The sequence below is a fragment of the Haliotis cracherodii genome, unplaced genomic scaffold (assembly GCF_022045235.1).
Source record: "Haliotis cracherodii isolate W230 unplaced genomic scaffold, xgHalCrac1.p SCAF_7, whole genome shotgun sequence".
Taxonomy (NCBI): Eukaryota; Metazoa; Mollusca; class Gastropoda; order Lepetellida; family Haliotidae; genus Haliotis; species Haliotis cracherodii.
In genome coordinates this window covers 1,228,557-1,254,926 of record NW_027266330.1, presented here as the reverse complement: position 1 = coordinate 1,254,926, position 26,370 = coordinate 1,228,557, and the positions used below count along the sequence as shown (strand labels likewise).

General features: G+C 45.4%; 1 protein-coding gene across 1 annotated transcript in view; it reads left to right on the top strand.

The window, feature by feature from the left end:
• Positions 1–26,370, top strand: part of LOC139447483 (delta and Notch-like epidermal growth factor-related receptor) — a 133,321-nt gene that overhangs the window by 79,464 nt on the left and 27,487 nt on the right. The window contains exons 2-4 of the mRNA XM_071228879.1: positions 18,496–18,602; positions 22,420–22,595; positions 23,142–23,278. Of these exons, the coding sequence (XP_071084980.1) occupies positions 18,496–18,602; positions 22,420–22,595; positions 23,142–23,278 (420 nt within the window). The remainder of the gene's footprint in view (positions 1–18,495; positions 18,603–22,419; positions 22,596–23,141; positions 23,279–26,370) is intronic.

Here is a 26,370-nt window from a genome sequence, read left to right as displayed (position 1 = left end):
CCTTCCAGGTGTGTTAGAGTCCGTGTCCCCCTTCCAGGTGTGTTAGAGTCCGTGTCCCCCTTCCAGGTGTGATAGAGGTCTTCGTCCCCCTTCCAGCTGACACGTGATGAGCCGGGGTAGAATAGATCAACCCATGCTTGTCGTAAAAGGCGACTGTGCTTGTCGTAGGAGGCGACTTACAGGATCGGGTGGTCAGGCTCGTGGACTTGGTTGATGCATGTCATCGATCCCAATTGCGTGGATCGATGCTTGTGATATTAATCACTGGATTTTCTGGTCTAGACTCGACTATCTACAGACCGCCGTCATATAGCTGGAATATTGCTGAGTGCAGCGTTAAACAACAAACTAACCAACCCTCGCTGACGGTAGAATACAGTCTTTCCCGTGGCATGCTGTGGAGGATACTGCCAGAGTCGATTTGAAGGGAACAATTAGACGCCAGAAATGGCCGACTTCCTTCATCAATGGCGCCACTTAGGTTTAGCTGTGAAACTCTTCGGAGACCTTTCCTTTTTGTACGTGCTAATGGATGTGCGCTTTTCCCTGTTTCATCTTTGATGTTGAGATGCGCGGACGTGGGACGAGATTCTGATTCCGGTTGAACACTTGCAGAGAAAACGAAATGATGTAATTCTGGGAAATGCTCTGTGGATGCATCAGGTTTCCACAAACGAGGGGGCACGGGTGGCTCAGTCATCTAAGGCGCCGCAATTCGCTGAGCAGAGTTGCGTCCCTTGGGCACGCCAGAAACCTATGATTGTGGGTTCGAATCCCGGTTCGCCCCGATTATGTTTCTAGGTTTGTCAGCACAATACCCGTGCTCGTGGGTTTCACCGAGATGGTAAACGTCTGAGACCTGCATCACTTTGGGCTTTCTACCCACATTTAGCTGACACGCCGTGATATGACTGGAATACTGTAAAAGGCGGCGTTAAACACAACTCACTCACTCACTCAACAGACGAAGGTCAAGCGGGTGATGTAATCTGTACCTGGGATGCAGGATGAAGTAAGAAGCAGTCAAGGATGAAGATGTTAGTGTATGCTGGCCATCAGATGCTTCGTGACGTGACACCGTGACGTGACACCGTGACGTTGACGGTGAACGAACCTTCAGATCAACACGCGTGTCTAGAGGAGTCCATGCAGTCCCACTAGTCAAACGTTCCCATGGGAATCTCGGGGAATAAAGGTCCCCGTTATCACTGGCAGTCAAATGAGCGAAAATACAAAAGGGCTAATGAAGTACCTGAGCCTCCTGGTAGACAAATAGAGGGATATAGCGGATTGTGTCGTCCAAGAAACAATAAGGTGGCGACTGGAACTGACTTCTACAATGAGTGTTTTTTTATAGTAAAACACATAAAATGTCGTGATTTAAATACAATTCTGTGTTATAGGGGCGGTGGGGTAGCCTAATGGTTAAAACGATTGCTCGTCACGCCGAAGACCCTGGTTCGTTTCCCAACATGGGTACAATGTGTGAAGCTCGCTTGTCACCCGTCGTAATACTGCTGGAATATTGCTAAAAGCGGGGAATACCATACCCACTCATCCCATTACAACACACAGCCTCGTCTCCCGAACAGAAGACCGCAGTGGAGCTGCCGTCCGTCTTGATAATGTACACGTCTATCAGGCGCCAGCATACCTTGTGAACGCCGTGACTCAACTTGGAGACCGCCTCATCTGTTATACCCCCACGGGGGAGGGGGGAGGGGGGAGGGGGGACAACATACACGCGTGTGTCAGATTTAACTCCCTTCATGTTTTGCCAGGCAAGAAAAAAGCCAGGACCATTCTGAGACCAACACCAAACGTCTCCGGTTACCGACTACATCCAGTGATTGTTCTGTACTTCATTACAAGACGACCCCTATCATACAGACTAGTGCCGGCCTACTTCATGGTGTGGTCAGAGGCTGACAGTTCTACAGACCAGGAAATACTACCGAGCAATAACTCCATTCATACAAGTGTAGGCTAGATTTTCAATGTAACATGTCAAGTGTAGGCTAGATTTTCAATGTAACATGTCAAGTGTAGGCTAGATGTTCAATGTAACATATCAAGTGTAGGCTAGATACATAATGTAACATATCAAGTGTGGGCTAGATACATAGTGTAAAATGTCAAGTGTAGGCTAGATACTTAATGTAACATGTCAAGTATAGCCTAGCTATTCAATGTAACATATCAAGTGTAGACTAGATACACAATGGATGGTTTTCAAGAAGCGGATGAGGAGCCACATACATCACTTGGCAGACTCCCAGCGTAGTGAGACTGGAGCCTCCAGCTCGGCATCTATTCGTTGTAGACATAAACCCGCGTTGAATAAAGTTGAAATGGATAAAGATGGGCCTACGACGGTGAAACACATCGTCACGTGCTGTACACTGATCTTTAAGTCCTACTTTGCATAAACCCTCTTCCAGTGGCAGGGAGAATGAGATACAATCCATTAGCTCCTACACAACTGTTTACTGTTTAGTCCCGAGAAACTCCTATAATCCGTTATTTTACGGGTTTTGCGTCATGTTCTTACCGCAAGTCAGGAGCGATTCTCGACACAAAGCGCGCATCACGTTAGTTAGATGTTTAATCCACGAATCACAAAAAGCACTTGAGAAACTCCTGTAAGCCAGCAGGGTGTGAGAGTGATTACATCAGCATCTGACTGTGTTGGCTGTGTGTGTGTACCAGAGTGGTATGAGAGTGATTACATCAGCATCTGACTGTGTTTGCTGTGTGTGTACCAGAGCGGTATGAGAGTGATTACTTCAGCATCTGACTGTGTTGGCTGTGTGTGTACCAGAGTGGTATGAGAGTGATTACATCAGCATCTGACAGTGTTTGCTGTGTGTGTGTACCAGAGCGGTATGAGAGTGATTACTTCAGCATCTGACTGTGTTGGCTGTGTGTGTGTGTACCAGAGTGGTATGAGAGTGATTACTTCAGCATCTGACTGTAATGGCTGTGTGTACCAGAGTGGTATGAGAGTGATTACTTCAGCATCTGACTGTGTTGGCTGTGTGTGTGTGTACCAGAGTGGTATGAGAGTGATTACTTCAGCATCTGACTGTAATGGCTGTGTGTACCAGAGTGGTATGAGAGTGATTACATCAGCATCTGACTGTAATGGCTGTGTGTGTGTGTACCAGAGTGGTATGAGAGTGATTACATCAGCATCTGACTGTGTTGGCTGTGTGTGTGTGTGTGTGTACCAGAGTGGTATGAGAGTGATTACTTCAGCATCTGACTGTGTTGGCTGTGTGTGTGTGTACCAGAGTGGTATGAGAGTGATTACTTCAGCATCTGACTGTGTTGGCTGTGTGTGTGTGTACCAGAGTGGTATGAGAGTGATTACTTCAGCATCTGACTGTAATGGCTGTGTGTACCAGAGTGGTATGAGAGTGATTACATCAGCATCTGACTGTAATGGCTGTGTGTGTGTGTACCAGAGTGGTATGAGAGTGATTACATCAGCATCTGACTGTGTTGGCTGTGTGTGTGTGTGTGTGTACCAGAGTGGTATGAGAGTGATTACTTCAGCATCTGACTGTGTTGGCTGTGTGTGTGTGTACCAGAGTGGTATGAGAGTGATTACTTCAGCATCTGACTGTGTTGGCTGTGTGTGTGTGTACCAGAGTGGTATGAGAGTGATTACTTCAGCATCTGACTGTAATGGCTGTGTGTACCAGAGTGATATGAGAGTGATTACATCAGCATCTGACTGTAATGGCTGTGTGTGTGTGTACCAGAGTGGTATGAGTGTGATTACAACAGCATCTGACTGTAATGGCTGTGTGTGTGTGTACCAGAGTGGTATGAGAGTGATTACATCAGCATCTGACTGTAATGGCTGTGTGTGTGTACCAGAGTGGTATGAGAGTGATTACATCAGCATCTGACTGTGTTGGCTGTGTGTGTGTGTGTGTGTACCAGAGTGATATGAGAGTGATTACATCAGCATCTGACTGTAATGGCTGTGTGTGTACCAGAGTGATATGAGTGTGATTACATCAGCATCTGACTGTAATGGCTGTGTGTGTGTACCAGAGTGGTATGAGAGTAATTACTTCAGCATCTGACTGTGTTTGCTGTGTGTACCAGAGTGATATGAGAGTGATTACATCAGCATCTGACTGTGTTGGCTGTGTGTGTACCAGAGTGATATGAGTGTGATTACATCAGCATCTGACTGTAATGGCTGTGTGTGTGTGTACCAGAGTGGTATGAGAGTAATTACTTCAGCATCTGACTGTGTTTGCTGTGTGTACCAGAGTGGTATGAGAGTGATTACATCAGCATCTGACTGTGTTGGCTGTGTGTACCAGAGTGGTATGAGAGTGATTACTTCAGCATCTGACTGTGTTGGCTGTGTGTGTGTGTACCAGAGTGATATGAGAGTGATTACATCAGCATCTGACTGTGTTGGCTGTGTGTGTGTGTACCAGAGTGGTATGAGAGTGATTACATCAGCATCTGACTGTGTTGGCTGTGTGTGTGTGTACCAGAGTGGTATGAGAGTGATTACTTCAGCATCTGACTGTGTTTGCTGTGTGTGTGTACCAGAGCAGTATGAGAGTGATTACTTCAGCATCTGACTGTGTTGGCTGTGTGTGTACCAGAGTGGTATGAGAGTGATTACATCAGCATCTGACAGTGTTTGCTGTGTGTGTGTACCAGAGTGGTATGAGAGTGATTACTTCAGCATCTGACTGTGTTGGCTGTGTGTGTACCAGAGTGATATGAGAGTGATTACATCAGCATCTGACTGTGTTGGCTGTGTGTGTGTGTGTGTGTACCAGAGTGATATGAGAGTGATTACATCAGCATCTGACTGTAATGGCTGTGTGTGTGTGTACCAGAGTGGTATGAGAGTAATTACTTCAGCATCTGACTGTGTTTGCTGTGTGTACCAGAGTGATATGAGAGTGATTACATCAGCATCTGACTGTGTTGGCTGTGTGTGTACCAGAGTGATATGAGTGTGATTACATCAGCATCTGACTGTAATGGCTGTGTGTGTGTGTACCAGAGTGGTATGAGAGTAATTACTTCAGCATCTGACTGTGTTTGCTGTGTGTACCAGAGTGGTATGAGAGTGATTACATCAGCATCTGACTGTGTTGGCTGTGTGTACCAGAGTGGTATGAGAGTGATTACTTCAGCATCTGACTGTGTTGGCTGTGTGTGTGTGTACCAGAGTGATATGAGAGTGATTACATCAGCATCTGACTGTGTTGGCTGTGTGTGTGTGTACCAGAGTGGTATGAGAGTGATTACATCAGCATCTGACTGTGTTGGCTGTGTGTGTGTGTACCAGAGTGGTATGAGAGTGATTACTTCAGCATCTGACTGTGTTTGCTGTGTGTGTGTACCAGAGCAGTATGAGAGTGATTACTTCAGCATCTGACTGTGTTGGCTGTGTGTGTACCAGAGTGGTATGAGAGTGATTACATCAGCATCTGACAGTGTTTGCTGTGTGTGTGTACCAGAGTGGTATGAGAGTGATTACTTCAGCATCTGACTGTGTTGGCTGTGTGTGTACCAGAGTGATATGAGAGTGATTACATCAGCATCTGACTGTGTTGGCTGTGTGTGTACCAGAGTGATATGAGAGTGATTACATCAGCATCTGACTGTGTTGGCTGTGTGTGTGTGTACCAGAGTGGTATGAGAGTGATTACTTCAGCATCTGACTGTGTTGGCTCTGTGTGTGTGTGTATACCAGAGTGGTATGAGTGTGATTACTTCAGCATCTGACTGTAATGGCTGTGTGTGTGTGTGTACAAGAGCGGTATGAGAGTGATTACATCAGCATCTGACAGTGTTTGCTGTGTGTGTGTACCAGAGTGGTATGAGAGTGATTACTTCAGCATCTGACAGTGTTTGCTGTGTGTATGTGTACCAGAGTGGTATGAGAGTGATTACTTCAGCATCTGACTGTGTTGGCTGTGTGTGTACCAGAGTGATATGAGAGTGATTACATCAGCATCTGACAGTGTTTGCTGTGTGTATGTGTACCAGAGCGGTATGAGAGTGATTACATCAGCATCTGACTGTGTTTGCTGTGTGTATGTGTACCAGAGTGGTATGAGAGTGATTACTTCAGCATCTGACTGTGTTGGCTGTGTGTGTACCAGAGTGATATGAGAGTGATTACATCAGCATCTGACAGTGTTTGCTGTGTGTGTGTGTACCAGAGCGGTATGAGAGTGATTACTTCAGCATCTGACTGTGTTGGCTGTGTGTGTGTGTACCAGAGTGGTATGAGAGTGATTACTTCAGCATCTGACTGTGTTTGCTGTGTGTGTACCAGAGTGGTATGAGAGTGATTACTTCAGCATCTGACTGTGTTTGCTGTGTGTGTGTACCAGAGTGGTATGAGAGTGGTTACATCAGCATCTGACTGTGTTGGCTGTGTGTGTACCAGAGTGGTATGAGAGTGATTACTTCAGCATCTGACTGTGTTGGCTGTGTGTACCAGAGTGATATGAGAGTGATTACTTCAGCATCTGACTGTGTTGGCTGTGTGTGTACCAGAGTGGTATGAGAGTGATTACTTCAGCATCTGACTGTGTTGGCTGTGTGTGTGTACCAGAGTGGTATGAGAGTGGTTACATCAGCATCTGACTGTGTTGGCTGTGTGTGTACCAGAGTGGTATGAGAGTGATTACTTCAGCATCTGACTGTGTTTGCTGTGTGTGTGTACCAGAGTGGTATGAGAGTGATTACTTCAGCATCTGACTGTGTTGGCTGTGTGTGTACCAGAGTGGTATGAGAGTGATTACTTCAGCATCTGACTGTGTTGGCTGTGTGTACCAGAGTGATATGAGAGTGATTACTTCAGCATCTGACTGTGTTGGCTGTGTGTGTACCAGAGTGGTATGAGAGTGATTACTTCAGCATCTGACTGTGTTTGCTGTGTGTGTACCAGAGTGGTATGAGAGTGATTACTTCAGCATCTGACTGTGTTGGCTGTGTGTGTACCAGAGTGGTATGAGAGTGATTACTTCAGCATCTGACTGTGTTTGCTGTGTGTGTACCAGAGTGGTATGAGAGTGATTACTTCAGCATCTGACTGTGTTGGCTGTGTGTGTACCAGAGTGGTATGAGAGTGATTACATCAGCATCTGACTGTGTTTGCTGTGTGTGTGTACCAGAGCAGTATGAGAGTGATTACTTCAGCATCTGACTGTGTTGGCTGTGTGTGTACCAGAGTGGTATGAGAGTGATTACATCAGCATCTGACAGTGTTTGCTGTGTGTGTGTACCAGAGCGGTATGAGAGTGATTACTTCAGCATCTGACTGTGTTGGCTGTGTGTGTGTGTACCAGAGTGGTATGAGAGTGATTACTTCAGCATCTGACTGTAATGGCTGTGTGTACCAGAGTGGTATGAGAGTGATTACATCAGCATCTGACTGTAATGGCTGTGTGTGTGTGTACCAGAGTGGTATGAGAGTGATTACATCAGCATCTGACTGTGTTGGCTGTATGTGTGTGTGTCTGTGTACCAGAGTGGTATGAGAGTGATTACTTCAGCATCTGACTGTGTTGGCTGTGTGTGTGTGTGTACCAGAGTGGTATGAGAGTGATTACTTCAGCATCTGACTGTGTTGGCTGTGTGTGTGTGTACCAGAGTGGTATGAGAGTGATTACTTCAGCATCTGACTGTAATGGCTGTGTGTACCAGAGTGGTATGAGAGTGATTACATCAGCATCTGACTGTAATGGCTGTGTGTGTGTGTACCAGAGTGGTATGAGAGTGATTACATCAGCATCTGACTGTGTTGGCTGTGTGTGTGTGTGTGTGTACCAGAGTGGTATGAGAGTGATTACTTCAGCATCTGACTGTGTTGGCTGTGTGTGTGTGTACCAGAGTGGTATGAGAGTGATTACTTCAGCATCTGACTGTGTTGGCTGTGTGTGTGTGTACCAGAGTGGTATGAGAGTGATTACTTCAGCATCTGACTGTAATGGCTGTGTGTACCAGAGTGGTATGAGAGTGATTACATCAGCATCTGACTGTAATGGCTGTGTGTGTGTGTACCAGAGTGGTATGAGTGTGATTACATCAGCATCTGACTGTAATGGCTGTGTGTGTCTGTACCAGAGTGGTATGAGAGTGATTACATCAGCATCTGACTGTGTTTGCTGTGTGTGTGTACCAGGGTGGTATGAGAGTGATTACATCAGCATCTGACTGTGTTGGCTGTGTGTGTGTGTTTGTGTACCAGAGTGATATGAGAGTGATTACTTCAGCATCTGACTGTAATGGCTGTGTGTGTGTGTACCAGAGTGGTATGAGAGTAATTACTTCAGCATCTGACTGTGTTTGCTGTGTGTACCAGAGTGATATGAGAGTGATTACATCAGCATCTGACTGTGTTGGCTGTGTGTGTACCAGAGTGATATGAGTGTGATTACATCAGCATCTGACTGTAATGGCTGTGTGTGTGTGTACCAGAGTGGTATGAGAGTAATTACTTCAGCATCTGACTGTGTTTGCTGTGTGTACCAGAGTGATATGAGAGTGATTACATCAGCATCTGACTGTGTTGGCTGTGTGTACCAGAGTGATATGAGAGTGATTACTTCAGCATCTGACTGTGTTGGCTGTGTGTGTACCAGAGTGATATGAGAGTGATTACATCAGCATCTGACTGTGTTGGCTGTGTGTGTGTGTACCAGAGTGGTATGAGAGTGATTACATCAGCATCTGACTGTGTTGGCTGTGTGTGTGTGTACCAGAGTGGTATGAGAGTGATTACTTCAGCATCTGACTGTAATGGCTGTGTGTACCAGAGTGGTATGAGAGTGATTACATCAGCATCTGACTGTAATGGCTGTGTGTGTGTGTACCAGAGTGGTATGAGAGTGATTACATCAGCATCTGACTGTGTTGGCTGTGTGTGTGTGTGTGTGTACCAGAGTGGTATGAGAGTGATTACTTCAGCATCTGACTGTGTTGGCTGTGTGTGTGTGTACCAGAGTGGTATGAGAGTGATTACTTCAGCATCTGACTGTGTTGGCTGTGTGTGTGTGTACCAGAGTGGTATGAGAGTGATTACTTCAGCATCTGACTGTAATGGCTGTGTGTACCAGAGTGGTATGAGAGTGATTACATCAGCATCTGACTGTAATGGCTGTGTGTGTGTGTACCAGAGTGGTATGAGTGTGATTACATCAGCATCTGACTGTAATGGCTGTGTGTGTGTGTACCAGAGTGGTATGAGAGTGATTACATCAGCATCTGACTGTGTTTGCTGTGTGTGTGTACCAGAGTGGTATGAGAGTGATTACATCAGCATCTGACTGTGTTGGCTGTGTGTGTGTGTGTGTGTACCAGAGTGATATGAGAGTGATTACTTCAGCATCTGACTGTGTTGGCTGTGTGTGTACCAGAGTGATATGAGAGTGATTACATCAGCATCTGACAGTGTTTGCTGTGTGTGTGTACCAGAGTGGTATGAGAGTGATTACTTCAGCATCTGACTGTGTTGGCTGTGTGTGTACCAGAGTGATATGAGAGTGATTACATCAGCATCTGACTGTGTTGGCTGTGTGTGTACCAGAGTGATATGAGAGTGATTACATCAGCATCTGACTGTGTTGGCTGTGTGTGTGTGTACCAGAGTGGTATGAGAGTGATTACTTCAGCATCTGACTGTGTTGGCTGTGTGTGTGTGTGTATACCAGAGTGGTATGAGTGTGATTACTTCAGCATCTGACTGTAATGGCTGTGTGTGTGTGTGTACAAGAGCGGTATGAGAGTGATTACATCAGCATCTGACAGTGTTTGCTGTGTGTGTGTACCAGAGTGGTATGAGAGTGATTACTTCAGCATCTGACAGTGTTTGCTGTGTGTATGTGTACCAGAGTGGTATGAGAGTGATTACTTCAGCATCTGACTGTGTTGGCTGTGTGTGTACCAGAGTGATATGAGAGTGATTACATCAGCATCTGACAGTGTTTGCTGTGTGTATGTGTACCAGAGCGGTATGAGAGTGATTACATCAGCATCTGACAGTGTTTGCTGTGTGTATGTGTACCAGAGTGGTATGAGAGTGATTACTTCAGCATCTGACTGTGTTGGCTGTGTGTGTACCAGAGTGATATGAGAGTGATTACATCAGCATCTGACAGTGTTTGCTGTGTGTGTGTGTACCAGAGCGGTATGAGAGTGATTACTTCAGCATCTGACTGTGTTCGCTGTGTGTGTGTGTACCAGAGTGGTATGAGAGTGATTACTTCAGCATCTGACTGTGTTTGCTGTGTGTGTACCAGAGTGGTATGAGAGTGATTACTTCAGCATCTGACTGTGTTTGCTGTGTGTGTGTTCCAGAGTGGTATGAGAGTGGTTACATCAGCATCTGACTGTGTTGGCTGTGTGTGTACCAGAGTGGTATGAGAGTGATTACTTCAGCATCTGACTGTGTTGGCTGTGTGTACCAGAGTGATATGAGAGTGATTACTTCAGCATCTGACTGTGTTGGCTGTGTGTGTACCAGAGTGGTATGAGAGTGATTACATCAGCATCTGACTGTGTTGGCTGTGTGTGTGTACCAGAGTGGTATGAGAGTGGTTACATCAGCATCTGACTGTGTTGGCTGTGTGTGTACCAGAGTGGTATGAGAGTGATTACTTCAGCATCTGACTGTGTTTGCTGTGTGTGTGTACCAGAGTGGTATGAGAGTGATTACTTCAGCATCTGACTGTGTTGGCTGTGTGTGTACCAGAGTGGTATGAGAGTGATTACTTCAGCATCTGACTGTGTTGGCTGTGTGTACCAGAGTGATATGAGAGTGATTACTTCAGCATCTGACTGTGTTGGCTGTGTGTGTACCAGAGTGGTATGAGAGTGATTACTTCAGCATCTGACTGTGTTTGCTGTGTGTGTACCAGAGTGGTATGAGAGTGATTACTTCAGCATCTGACTGTGTTGGCTGTGTGTGTACCAGAGTGGTATGAGAGTGATTACTTCAGCATCTGACTGTGTTTGCTGTGTGTGTACCAGAGTGGTATGAGAGTGATTACTTCAGCATCTGACAGTGTTTGCTGTGTGTATGTGTACCAGAGTGGTATGAGAGTGATTACTTCAGCATCTGACTGTGTTGGCTGTGTGTGTACCAGAGTGATATGAGAGTGATTACATCAGCATCTGACAGTGTTTGCTGTGTGTATGTGTACCAGAGCGGTATGAGAGTGATTACATCAGCATCTGACAGTGTTTGCTGTGTGTATGTGTACCAGAGTGGTATGAGAGTGATTACTTCAGCATCTGACTGTGTTGGCTGTGTGTGTACCAGAGTGATATGAGAGTGATTACATCAGCATCTGACAGTGTTTGCTGTGTGTGTGTGTACCAGAGCGGTATGAGAGTGATTACTTCAGCATCTGACTGTGTTCGCTGTGTGTGTGTGTACCAGAGTGGTATGAGAGTGATTACTTCAGCATCTGACTGTGTTTGCTGTGTGTGTACCAGAGTGGTATGAGAGTGATTACTTCAGCATCTGACTGTGTTTGCTGTGTGTGTGTTCCAGAGTGGTATGAGAGTGGTTACATCAGCATCTGACTGTGTTGGCTGTGTGTGTACCAGAGTGGTATGAGAGTGATTACTTCAGCATCTGACTGTGTTGGCTGTGTGTACCAGAGTGATATGAGAGTGATTACTTCAGCATCTGACTGTGTTGGCTGTGTGTGTACCAGAGTGGTATGAGAGTGATTACATCAGCATCTGACTGTGTTGGCTGTGTGTGTGTACCAGAGTGGTATGAGAGTGGTTACATCAGCATCTGACTGTGTTGGCTGTGTGTGTACCAGAGTGGTATGAGAGTGATTACTTCAGCATCTGACTGTGTTTGCTGTGTGTGTGTACCAGAGTGGTATGAGAGTGATTACTTCAGCATCTGACTGTGTTGGCTGTGTGTGTACCAGAGTGGTATGAGAGTGATTACTTCAGCATCTGACTGTGTTGGCTGTGTGTACCAGAGTGATATGAGAGTGATTACTTCAGCATCTGACTGTGTTGGCTGTGTGTGTACCAGAGTGGTATGAGAGTGATTACTTCAGCATCTGACTGTGTTTGCTGTGTGTGTACCAGAGTGGTATGAGAGTGATTACTTCAGCATCTGACTGTGTTGGCTGTGTGTGTACCAGAGTGGTATGAGAGTGATTACTTCAGCATCTGACTGTGTTTGCTGTGTGTGTACCAGAGTGGTATGAGAGTGATTACTTCAGCATCTGACAGTGTTTGCTGTGTGTATGTGTACCAGAGTGGTATGAGAGTGATTACTTCAGCATCTGACTGTGTTGGCTGTGTGTGTACCAGAGTGATATGAGAGTGATTACATCAGCATCTGACAGTGTTTGCTGTGTGTATGTGTACCAGAGCGGTATGAGAGTGATTACATCAGCATCTGACAGTGTTTGCTGTGTGTATGTGTACCAGAGTGGTATGAGAGTGATTACTTCAGCATCTGACTGTGTTGGCTGTGTGTGTACCAGAGTGATATGAGAGTGATTACATCAGCATCTGACAGTGTTTGCTGTGTGTGTGTGTACCAGAGCGGTATGAGAGTGATTACTTCAGCATCTGACTGTGTTGGCTGTGTGTGTGTGTACCAGAGTGGTATGAGAGTGATTACTTCAGCATCTGACTGTGTTTGCTGTGTGTGTACCAGAGTGGTATGAGAGTGATTACTTCAGCATCTGACTGTGTTGGCTGTGTGTGTACCAGAGTGATATGAGAGTGATTACATCAGCATCTGACAGTGTTTGCTGTGTGTATGTGTACCAGAGCGGTATGAGAGTGATTACATCAGCATCTGACAGTGTTTGCTGTGTGTATGTGTACCAGAGTGGTATGAGAGTGATTACTTCAGCATCTGACTGTGTTGGCTGTGTGTGTACCAGAGTGATATGAGAGTGATTACATCAGCATCTGACAGTGTTTGCTGTGTGTGTGTGTACCAGAGCGGTATGAGAGTGATTACTTCAGCATCTGACTGTGTTCGCTGTGTGTGTGTGTACCAGAGTGGTATGAGAGTGATTACTTCAGCATCTGACTGTGTTTGCTGTGTGTGTACCAGAGTGGTATGAGAGTGATTACTTCAGCATCTGACTGTGTTTGCTGTGTGTGTGTACCAGAGTGGTATGAGAGTGGTTACATCAGCATCTGACTGTGTTGGCTGTGTGTGTACCAGAGTGGTATGAGAGTGATTACTTCAGCATCTGACTGTGTTGGCTGTGTGTACCAGAGTGATATGAGAGTGATTACTTCAGCATCTGACTGTGTTGGCTGTGTGTGTACCAGAGTGGTATGAGAGTGATTACATCAGCATCTGACTGTGTTGGCTGTGTGTGTGTACCAGAGTGGTATGAGAGTGGTTACATCAGCATCTGACTGTGTTGGCTGTGTGTGTACCAGAGTGGTATGAGAGTGATTACTTCAGCATCTGACTGTGTTTGCTGTGTGTGTGTACCAGAGTGGTATGAGAGTGATTACTTCAGCATCTGACTGTGTTGGCTGTGTGTGTACCAGAGTGGTATGAGAGTGATTACTTCAGCATCTGACTGTGTTGGCTGTGTGTACCAGAGTGATATGAGAGTGATTACTTCAGCATCTGACTGTGTTGGCTGTGTGTGTACCAGAGTGGTATGAGAGTGATTACTTCAGCATCTGACTGTGTTTGCTGTGTGTGTACCAGAGTGGTATGAGAGTGATTACTTCAGCATCTGACTGTGTTGGCTGTGTGTGTACCAGAGTGGTATGAGAGTGATTACTTCAGCATCTGACTGTGTTTGCTGTGTGTGTACCAGAGTGGTATGAGAGTGATTACTTCAGCATCTGACAGTGTTTGCTGTGTGTATGTGTACCAGAGTGGTATGAGAGTGATTACTTCAGCATCTGACTGTGTTGGCTGTGTGTGTACCAGAGTGATATGAGAGTGATTACATCAGCATCTGACAGTGTTTGCTGTGTGTATGTGTACCAGAGCGGTATGAGAGTGATTACATCAGCATCTGACAGTGTTTGCTGTGTGTATGTGTACCAGAGTGGTATGAGAGTGATTACTTCAGCATCTGACTGTGTTGGCTGTGTGTGTACCAGAGTGATATGAGAGTGATTACATCAGCATCTGACAGTGTTTGCTGTGTGTGTGTGTACCAGAGCGGTATGAGAGTGATTACTTCAGCATCTGACTGTGTTGGCTGTGTGTGTGTGTACCAGAGTGGTATGAGAGTGATTACTTCAGCATCTGACTGTGTTTGCTGTGTGTGTACCAGAGTGGTATGAGAGTGATTACTTCAGCATCTGACTGTGTTTGCTGTGTGTGTGTACCAGAGTGGTATGAGAGTGGTTACATCAGCATCTGACTGTGTTGGCTGTGTGTGTACCAGAGTGGTATGAGAGTGATTACTTCAGCATCTGACTGTGTTGGCTGTGTGTACCAGAGTGATATGAGAGTGATTACTTCAGCATCTGACTGTGTTGGCTGTGTGTGTACCAGAGTGGTATGAGAGTGATTACATCAGCATCTGACTGTGTTGGCTGTGTGTGTGTACCAGAGTGGTATGAGAGTGGTTACATCAGCATCTGACTGTGTTGGCTGTGTGTGTACCAGAGTGGTATGAGAGTGATTACTTCAGCATCTGACTGTGTTTGCTGTGTGTGTGTACCAGAGTGGTATGAGAGTGATTACTTCAGCATCTGACTGTGTTGGCTGTGTGTGTACCAGAGTGGTATGAGAGTGATTACTTCAGCATCTGACTGTGTTGGCTGTGTGTACCAGAGTGATATGAGAGTGATTACTTCAGCATCTGACTGTGTTGGCTGTGTGTGTACCAGAGTGGTATGAGAGTGATTACTTCAGCATCTGACTGTGTTTGCTGTGTGTGTACCAGAGTGGTATGAGAGTGATTACTTCAGCATCTGACTGTGTTGGCTGTGTGTGTACCAGAGTGGTATGAGAGTGATTACTTCAGCATCTGACTGTGTTTGCTGTGTGTGTGTACCAGAGTGGTATGAGAGTGATTACTTCAGCATCTGACTGTGTTGGCTGTGTGTACCAGAGTGATATGAGAGTGATTACTTCAGCATCTGACTGTGTTGGCTGTGTGTGTACCAGAGTGGTATGAGTGTGATTACATCAGCATCTGACTGTGTTGGTTGTGTGTACCAGAGTGATATGAGAGTGATTACTTCAGCATCTGACTGTGTTGGCTGTGTGTACCAGAGTGATATGAGAGCGATTACTTCAGCGTCTGTGTTTGGTAAAGTCTGTAAAGATCCTGAAGACATAACGGCAGCACTTGAACCTCCATTTTGCCATCTGAACCAACCAGGGATCTGATAAATATGACAGGGGCTGATCGATCATGAAGTCGGGCCCCTACCCTGTGTTGGGTGTGACAATTAAGTGGTGCTTGAATCATATGGATGGGTAACCCGAGCCCTCATCTCGGAGTGCGTGCTGCAGGTGTCGGGGACGGGGGAGTGATGTAGTGGCCAGCGCGGCCCCACGTGGGCTCTCCACATGATCAATACTCTTCTACAGCGCCAAATGTCGGCTCTCAAGTGTTCAGTAAACACATAGCGTTTAATAGAACGTTTTTGTCAGTTTTTTTCCCGCCGCTGTGAGGAGCAAGCCTCGGGCCAAGAGACAGGATTTAAGCGAGCTTGTTGAAGGAGACGCATGGTTTAGACCGGTATTGACACATTTAACAAGTTAAGTAAATTATGTCCGGAAGCTGTGCGGACGAATCGTGGGTATGCGTGGTTAATCTGATTAGTGAGACCCAATTGTCGGATTTATGTTTACGATTTTGGGCACACATCTGGCTAATTGTGCGGTGACGTGATTCTGTTAGAAATGGAAGAATCCTTTCACAGTCTCAGACTAGACTACCACCTACACTTACAGGAGTACACTACCACCTACACTTAGAGGAGTACACTACCACCTACACTTACAGGTGTACACTACCACCTACACTTACAGGTGTACACTACCACCTACACTAACAGGTGTACACTACCACCTACACTAACAGGTGTACACTACCACCTACACTTACAGGTGTACACTACCACCTACACTTACAGGTGCACACTACCACCTACACTTACAGGTGTACACTACCACCTACACTTACAGGTGTACACTACCACCTACACTTACAGGTGTACACTACCACCTACACTTACAGGTGCACACTACCACCTACACTTACAGGTGTACACTACCACCTACACTTACAGGTGCACACTACCACCTACACTTACAGGTGCACACTACCACCTACACTTACAGGTGCACACTACCACTGACACTTACAGGTGCACACTACCACTGACACTTACAGGTGTACACTACCACCTACACTTACAGGTGTACACTACCACCTACACTTCCAGGTGTACACTACCACCTACAATTACAGGTGTACACTACCACTGACACTTACAGGTGTACACTACCACCTACACTTACAGGTGTACACTACCACCTACAATTACAGGTGCACACTACCACTGACACTTACAGGTGTACACTACCACCTACACTAACAGGTGCACACTACCACCTACACTAACAGGTGCACACTAACACCTACACTTACAGGTGCACACTAACACCTACACTTACAGGTGTACACTACCACCTACACTTACAGGTGTACACTACCACCTACACTTACAGGTGGACACTACCACTGACACTTACAGGTGCACACAACCACCTACACTTACAGGTGTACACTACCACCTACACTTACAGGTGTACACTACCACCTACACTTACAGGTGTACACTACCACCTACACTTACAGGTGTACACTACCACCTACACTTACAGGTGCACACTAACACCTACACCTACAGGTGTACACTACCACTGACACTTACAGGTGCACACTAACACCTACACCTACAGGTGTACACTACCACTGACACTTACAGGTGTACACTACCACCTACACTTACATGTGTACACTACCACCTACACTTACAGGTGTACACTACCACCTACACTTACAGGTGTACACTACCACCTACACTTACAGGTGTACACTACCACCTACACTTACAGGTGCACACTAACACCTACACCTACAGGTGTACACTACCACCTACACTTACAGGTGCACACTAACACTGACACTTACAGGTGTACACTACCACTGACACTTACAGGTGTACACTACCACCTACAATTACAGGTGTACACTACCACCTACAATTACAGGTGTACACTACCACCTACAATTACAGGTGTACACTACCACCTACACTTACAGGTGCACACTAACACTGACACTTACAGGTGCACACTACCACTGACACTTACAGGTCCACACTACCACCTACACTAACAGGTGCACACTACCACTGACACTTACAGGTGTACACTACCACTGACACTTACAGGTGCACACTACCACCTACACTTACAGGTGTACACTACCACTGACACTTACAGGTGTACACTACCACCTACACTTACAGGTGTACACTACCACCTACACCTACAGGTGTACACTACCACCTACACTTACAGGTGTACACTACCACCTACACTTACAGGTGTACACTACCACTGACACTTACAGGTGCACACTACCACCTACACTTACAGGTGCACACTACCACCTACACTTACAGGTCCACACTACCACCTACACTTACAGGTGCACACTACCACCTACACTTACAGGTGTACACTACCACCTACACTTACAGGTGCACACTACCACTGACACTTACAGGTGTACACTACCACTGACACTTACAGGTGTACACTACCACCTACAATTACAGGTGTACACTACCACCTACAATTACAGGTGTACACTACCACCTACAATTACAGGTGTACACTACCACCTACACTTACAGGTGCACACTAACACTGACACTTACAGGTGCACACTACCACTGACACTTACAGGTGCACACTACCACTGACACTTACAGGTCCACACTACCACCTACACTTACAGGTGCACACTACCACTGACACTTACAGGTGTACACTACCACTGACACTTACAGGTGCACACTACCACCTACACTTACAGGTGTACACTACCACTGACACTTACAGGTGCACACTACCACCTACACTTACAGGTGTACACTACCACCTACACTTACAGGTGTACACTACCACCTACACTTACAGGTGTACACTACCACCTACACTTACAGGTGTACACTACCACCTACACTTACAGGTGTACACTACCACTGACACTTACAGGTGCGAACTACCACCTACACTTACAGGTGCACACTACCACCTACACTTACAGGTCCACACTACCACCTACACTTACAGGTGCACACTACCACCTACACTTACAGGTGCACACTACCACCTACACTTACAGGTGTACACTACCACTGACACTTACAGGTGGTACTGAATATATAGATGATGATGTTCTGTACTGACGTAGATGTTTTATGTTGCAGCTGACGTGCCACACCGTCCAGTCCTGCTTCGGCTTCACAGATCGACCGAACGACTTCATTGAACCTCAACTGTCCCCCGTGGAGATACAGAGGGGCGTCAACCTGCAGTAAGTCCTACAAGTAGACACAATGTATGGATAACAACTTCTTTAATTACTGCAAATGCGATGTTTCGGTATTGATCTTTATACCGTTGTCAAGCAAGGCTGACGGTACAGAATATATAGTTGGAGGACAAATTCATTTATAGTAAGTCCTGCCCAAATATACATCGTTGCCGTGGAATATGTGTGTGCGTACTTAAGGGTGCGTTGCAAAGCGTCATACAGTCGGCCTCACTGCCCAGTATGACGTCATACAGACGGCCTCACTGCTCAGTATGCGATCATACAGACGGCCTCACTGCCCAGTGTGACGTCATACAGACGGCCTCACTGCCCAGTGTGACGTCATACAGACGGTCTCACTGCCCAATATTATGTCATACAGACGGCCTCACTGCCCAGTATGACGTCATACAGACGCGCTCTGACTGCTCAGTGTGACGTTACGGTTAATGTCCAACTGTATCAAGGACATGTAGTGCCGTTGTGCGCTGTGCTGATACCCGTGTGGAAGTAAATAGCAGGTCAAGTAAGCTAACACACAGACTAACACAGTTAGCCTAACACACAGACTAACACAGTCAGCCTAACACACAGACTAACACAGTCAGCCTAACACACAGACTAACACAGTCAGCCTAACACACAGACTAACACAGTCAGCCTAACACACAGACTAACACAGTCAGCCTAACACACAGACTAACACAGTTAGCCTAACACACAGACAAACACAGTCAGCCTAACACACAGACTAACACAGTCAGCCTAACACACAGACTAACACAGTTAGCCTAACACAGTCAGCCTAACACACAGACTAACAGAGATAGCCTAACACACAGGCCAACACAGTTAGCCCACCATGCAGACAGAGTTAGCCTAGCTACGCGGATTCATACAGTTTGCACGTCGGTTTTTCGATTCATACCTCAATAAACCGAACAAATTACTAAGTCAAGCCTTAACACAATGTAGCATGTCCCCCTATTTTGAGTTTTCCATTTGTCTGTTCGTCACATACATTTGCTAAACATTTTTAGATTGTGGATGAGAAGAGAATCTTAGGAAGAATTACGGTATTAAAAATAGAAAAGTTGCAATGAGTTGATAAATTCAACAGAAATAGTCAAAGTTTCCGTCCTGCGTGACGCCATGACTGACGCACAACGACAACGGCATTTATTGGAATTTCTGACTATTTCTCTTGGTTTCAATGAAAAATATAACAACAAATAACAGTACACAGATTGTCAGAATGTTTCTGATTACTTACATATCATATTCATGTAAATAAGATTCCTGAATCAACGAAAGTCCCCTCAAGAATGTATTTACAATGTAAAAGCAGTCATTTCATTTTGTGTCGAAAAGGCGTAAAACTCCGTTATATACATACTATCGAGATTTTCCATACCATGAGCGAAGTGTAGGAGATATATATATCAATCGAAATACCAGTGTCATCCTTCTCCGACGTTGTCAATGCCATAAAACCAGCCATGATGAAAAGGCTAGTGCTCCATTTATAATGGTGCAACAGTAGTCAAAATTACACTTACACAATCAGGAGAATGTTGGAATCTAAGGACTGCGTTATAGGTTAGATAGGGCCATCCATTTCGCTTTCACTTTCTCTTTTATGAAGTACTTTACTTTATAATTCATACCTAAACGTATAGTTTCAATATCAATATTTGTGTTGGACTAGTTTGCCTCCACGTGAACAAATCAACACGAAAATATATTGTCCTTATCAAGTGACCAGAGTTACAATAAACTAGTGCTAAGTATAGCGGAGTTATGGCCCTTGTCTTTGTACGCGTGTACACCTCTGTCGTCTTTTGACGTCATAGACGAAAATCCGTTTTCGTCATTTACGGCAGCCTATTTTTTGTATTGAATGTATTACGTTATACATAAGCATATAAATTCATTTGTTATATATTTATGGCTGTATATATATAATGCTGTATTTTTTTCGCTCACAGTTTCTGTAAAACAGCAAAATTTTAAAAAAAAGTCGCACAGCACTTTTATCGGTGTACGATAAAAAGCGGAGAAATGTACTGTTTTTCAACGCAGAATAAATTCTCGGACAACACTTAGAAGTGTCTTGTTTTCAAACCGATTTAATATCTGCATATACATTTACATCATTAGATAGGAAATTTAATATTCTAATCTCTGGTATTGCCGTGAGTACGCTGAAGGTAATGTGAATGCACCGTGGGTATTGCCGTGAGTACACCCTCTTCTCCTTCCCTCCCTCTCTCCCTCTCTCTCTCCCTCTTCTTCCAACCCTACATTCCACCCTCGCGTCGTTTGTGCAACTGTCCCCCCCCCCTCTCTCCATCCCTCCCTCTCTCTCACCCTCCCAACCTCGCGTCGCTTGTGCAACTCAGTCAACCCCCTCCCATCCCCCCCACCTCAATCCCTCCCTCCCTCCCCCATCCTACCTACGCGTGGTTTGCGCAACTCCGTAATTACCGACGACTCCAATGTGGCCCTCGTGTGCTCGGTGAGCCTGCCATACGTTACGCTCTGTGCGTCGTCATTAGCGTCAGGTTAAACAAATATTGTCAATCACGTTTGCCACCGATAGAAGTGATTGCCTGTTTAGGTTATCATTAACGTCAGACTGCAGGAGAGCTGTCAGTAGGATTACCTGGTGTGTGAGTGTTCGAGTCCAGACGGGGCACCACTGCCGAGCGGACCAATAATCAAATCACAATACTCGCCAGCCACGGGGCTGGGATAGCTAAGCTACGGACGGACACGCAGATTGAAATACAAATAATAATTAACGGACGGACACGCAGATTGAAATACAGTAATACTGTCGGACGAAGTCGCAGATTGAAATACAAAAACACTGATGGACGAAGTCGCAGATTGAAATACAGTAATACTGTCGGACGAAGTCGCAGATTCAAATACAAAAACACTGATGGACGGGGATACACTGAAAGAAAATCTGCTCAGATGATGACATGATCATTGAAGAATTTATGCCACTCAAAACGCGTAAAGAACCCCCGATAATAGAAGACCGTGTCTTGCAATACTCACCCAACCACCATGACAGATTAACTATAGTCACGTGAAAATAATCAGCTGTGTTTGAACATGAGGTCAAGGTCACTATTATCATATGGAGACTGCAAAACCTCCCAGTGAGTTTGGTTTTACGCCGCTTTTAGCAATATTCCATCAATATCACGGCGGGGGACACCACAAATGGGCTTCACACATTGTACCCATGTCGAGAATCAAACCCGGGTCTTCGGCGTGACGAGCGAACGCTTTAACCCCTAGGCTACCCGACCGCCCCTACAAAACCTCCCAAAACACACTGGTAATCAGGTTGAACAAAATCACGTTGATGTTATGCAAATAACGTGCTTAACACAATAGTTTGCGGTCATGCGGAAAGAGGCAAAACGAATGTACTCCGCATTGCGCATGCTCGACAGCTCCGTCCCAAATGGTCAGGTAAGTCACGTGTCCAGATTGACGGCAGTGGATGAAAGGAAACGATGGCGGATGTTACATCAAAATATACTCAATATGTAATGACATTTCCTGTTTCAAAAAAATAATAACAAGGATGGGTGTGATCTGGACATATATATAGAACATTAATAATCACTTTCTGATAGGGCCACTTTCTGTGCCCCCATTGTCGCACGTCTGAGGCACGTTCCGCCTGTTCGCCAGTAGTGCCTGGACATAACTATTGGTTGTTATCTTGTATTATTCCGACAAAGATTATCTCAGGAACATCCATTATTCATAACACAATTTCCATTGTATCCAGATTCGCCCCGAGCCAGTTTGACGGCCTCAACTTCCCAATTTTGCCTTTCAAAGTGGACGAGACGTCGTTCCGCACGTGCAACAAGAGCCACGGGGTGCCCGTGCTGCACGAGGAGAGCAATCAGACATTTGCAATCCCAACCGAGCTACTTCCGGTGGGAGTGCATTATTTCATTGGTAAGACCGCCCAAGATTGCCCCAAGTGATTTCAAGAAATACGTATCCACTGACTTTAGACATACGTGTATGTGGGCATCTGTGAGCAGTGTGTAGGTTATGATTGCTATATGGCGAGATAATTTGAGATTGTCTGCGATGAGGACTGAAATATAAAAAAGAATCTAAACTCCTATGTACCTTGATGTAATAACACCTAGCTCACAGTGCCCACGTGCCAGCCTCCAATACAGAAACTAAAACACTAACAATAACAACAATAATCTCCGAAAAGTTCTGGGTGGGTTCGACTAGGCAGCACTTCCTGGGAGAAGTCCCATTCGCTGTCTGGGCTGCGTGTAGAGGGGGCAAGGGCCCTGAGCTGATGATGAGCCCGACCAGTCTGACTGTGCCATAATCACCCAAACCCCCTTTGCTGCATTTTTGTATTTTGATCTGTCAATGATAACAATAATAATAATAATGATAAAAACAAGCAAACAGACAAACTAAGATATCGTTACCGAGATGTTGTTACTGATGTGTCGCTACCCGATGTTGTTACAGTTGACATGGATGACGACCCTCTGATCCGCTGTGAGTTCGGTCTCCGCCTAAACGTCACTGTGAAGGACAACAATTGTCACCATGGAGACGGCCCATCATGTGAAGGTCAAGGCTTCTGTGTCACGAGGAAGGGGGAGGTAATTATCACTGACGTACAGGACTGTACAGTATTCACAATCTACAAAGGGAAACAATATCATTCACATTTAATTGTATGTTTTGGCTTACGTTAAAAATATGCCCAACACGCTTTTGTTTGCGATCTGTTGTTGGGCAAGACGTCAGTGTGTTAGACAAACATCTCGTCTCTGAAATGAACATATCGTACAGAAAAAAAACAGTTGTTGAAATATCCTAATAAAAGTATAATGAAAGGGAGCCAGGAGACACTCTTAACTTTCCTGATACTGCAGTAATCTAGGATTTCCAAACATTATAGACTTGCATGGGCTATATTTGATATATTTGTATCAGGGTCTGTAATTCAGACTATAAGTATGTGTCCAGTAAGGTTTACTGGCTCGCCCCGACTCTCTGCCGTAGGAGTGTGACCGTGTGTCCATCACGCGTGCTCAGCCTCATTCGTCATCATGACAGGGATGAAGACTCCTGCATCATTTTAAAGACGCCTTAAGTGTTTGCGTTATTATTTTTCTGTCATATGAAGTCTCGCGATCAATGTATTGCTTGAGAAGAGACATGGTAATGCGAGTCGAGGCAGACCAGTTTGATACGACGTGACGTCAATCATGTGAAGCTGATGCTATGTGCGATAGCGTCCGACGGTACGTGTAGCCAGGATCGCATGATGGATGTCTCAGGGACAGCACACCACTGGCCACAGACGTGAACTCAAGGCGCGAGGTGACTGAATGGAGTGGCTGTCAGACTTGGAGACTTCCCCGACAGCGCGCATCGTTGCTACTAATATGACTCACAGGATTGTCTGGTCCAGACTCAATAATCTAGAGATCTCCGTCGTGAAGTTGGAACATTACTGGGTGCTACGTGAAACAACAAACACACACATACCTCCATATCCTGCAGTGTGATGGACACATCTCCGACAAAAAAGAACAGTCTACAGGCGGATGTTACCTCCATTCTCTGATGTGGCATGGGCACCACTCCAAGCATATAAAACTGCCTAAAGTACTCACGCTGATGTTAGGGTGTAGACGTGGGTTGTACGGTGCAGTGAGAGTCATGTTGAGGTTGGGGTGTAGACGTGGGTTGTACGGTGAAGTGAGAGTCATGGTGAGGTTGGGGTGTAGACGTGGGTTGTGCGGTGAAGTGAGTGTCACGCTGATGTTAGGGTGTAGACGTGGGTTGTGCGGTGCAGTGAGAGTCATGTTGAGGTTGGGGTGTAGACGTGGGTTGTACGGTGAAGTGAGAGTCATGGTGAGGTTGGGGTGTAGACGTGGGTTGTGCGGTGCAGTGAGAGTCATGTTGAGGTTGGGGTGTAGACGTGGGTTGTACGGTGAAGTGAGAGTCATGGTGAGGTTGGGGTGTAGACGTGGGTTGTGCGATGCGGTAGAACTAGGTTTTCGCACAAAAAGTCATGATCCTTTAAACAAACATAGTCAGGGCCACGATACCTGTTGATTCCCGTCTGGACCTCGGTAATTCTCACCCAGCGCAGCTGCAGGTCTTCCTGCCAGCCCTACAAGTGCTACCGTGCACTCTGATTACATTCCGTCAGCCCACACCGATCGGACAGACCCACAGTGATTGACAGAAAATTACAACTTGTAATTAGATGTTATTCTGAGGCAATATGTAGGAAGCGCCGTCTGTGGTCCCCTGTCTGTAATAACAGTCAAGCCTGAAATATGCCCGTTGATCTAGACTGACATACGTGGACATTAGCCGACTTGGACATTACTGCATTCACCCATCGGGGATTCCGGGTTAGACGACGTCCTCAGCAGCCTCTGCTGGTCGTGAGAGGCGACGAAATGGATCGGTGACTTGCGTGTCATCATACCCCGACGGATCGCTGCTCGCAATGTCAATCACTCGACTCAGAATTGGAGTTAATGTGTGACTTAGGCAGTTCTATATTGTAGGGGAGATGTCCACACTGCGGCTTGAAACAACAAACAAACACATTGCATTATTACACTGGTGCATAGGCACCTCTTTACATTGTTATACTATATGGACAACCAGTTCCCTGTGATGAGGGCTGTGTACAAGTCTGTCTGGACAACCAACACCCTGTGATGAGGGTTGTATACAAGTCTGTCTGGACAACCAACACCCTGTGATGAGGGCTGTGTACAAGTCTGTCTGGACAACCAACACCCTGTGATGAGGATTGTGTACAAGTCTGTGTGGACAACCAACACCCTGTGATCAGGATTGTGTACAAGTCTGTCTGGACAACCAACACCCTGTGATCAAGGCTACATGTATGTACAAGTCTGTCTGGACAACCAACACCCTGTGATCAGGGCTATGTACAAGGCCGCACACTGATGACATAAGTACACGGCTGTTGTTGGACATGCTAACATTACCGTCCTGCACACAACATCATCAAATGTAGATACCAGTCATCGTTGTCGCTTACACCACCAGGCGACACAGCCTTCGGTCTTACTAATAATTCTTGACCCTATATGTCTGTTCCAAGCCTACGATCAAGTCAATAACTATTAGGTTTTCATCTGGGAGGGTAAATTTCCATCTGCTTAAGTATCAGATTTTTATCTCTAGGGATTGTTTAATGTACGTTTTTACCTCGCCGACGATAAATGGCAATATCTTATTGGATCTGTACGACTTTCATGATGATATCGAGGCAATGTAGAGACTGGCCACAACTGTAGAGAGTGGTCCTGAAAGACGTGTCGATTTTTCAATGATGGAAAAATCATGAATAAATATTTATGGATAAACAACAAACACAAAAACACAATAAACAATAAACATAACAAACACAAACACAATAAACAAAGCAAACAAACATACATAATATACACCACAAGCACAAACACAATAAACATCAAATACCATAAACACAATAAACAACAAACAGAATAAACACAATAAACAACAAACACAATAAACAGAACACAATACATACCACAAATAATAAACACAATAAACAACAAAAATAATGAACAAGAAACAACAAACACAATTAACACAACTAACACAAACAACAAATACAATAAACACAATAATCACCGAGAATCAAGTGCTTCCTCCGACTTGAGCCATG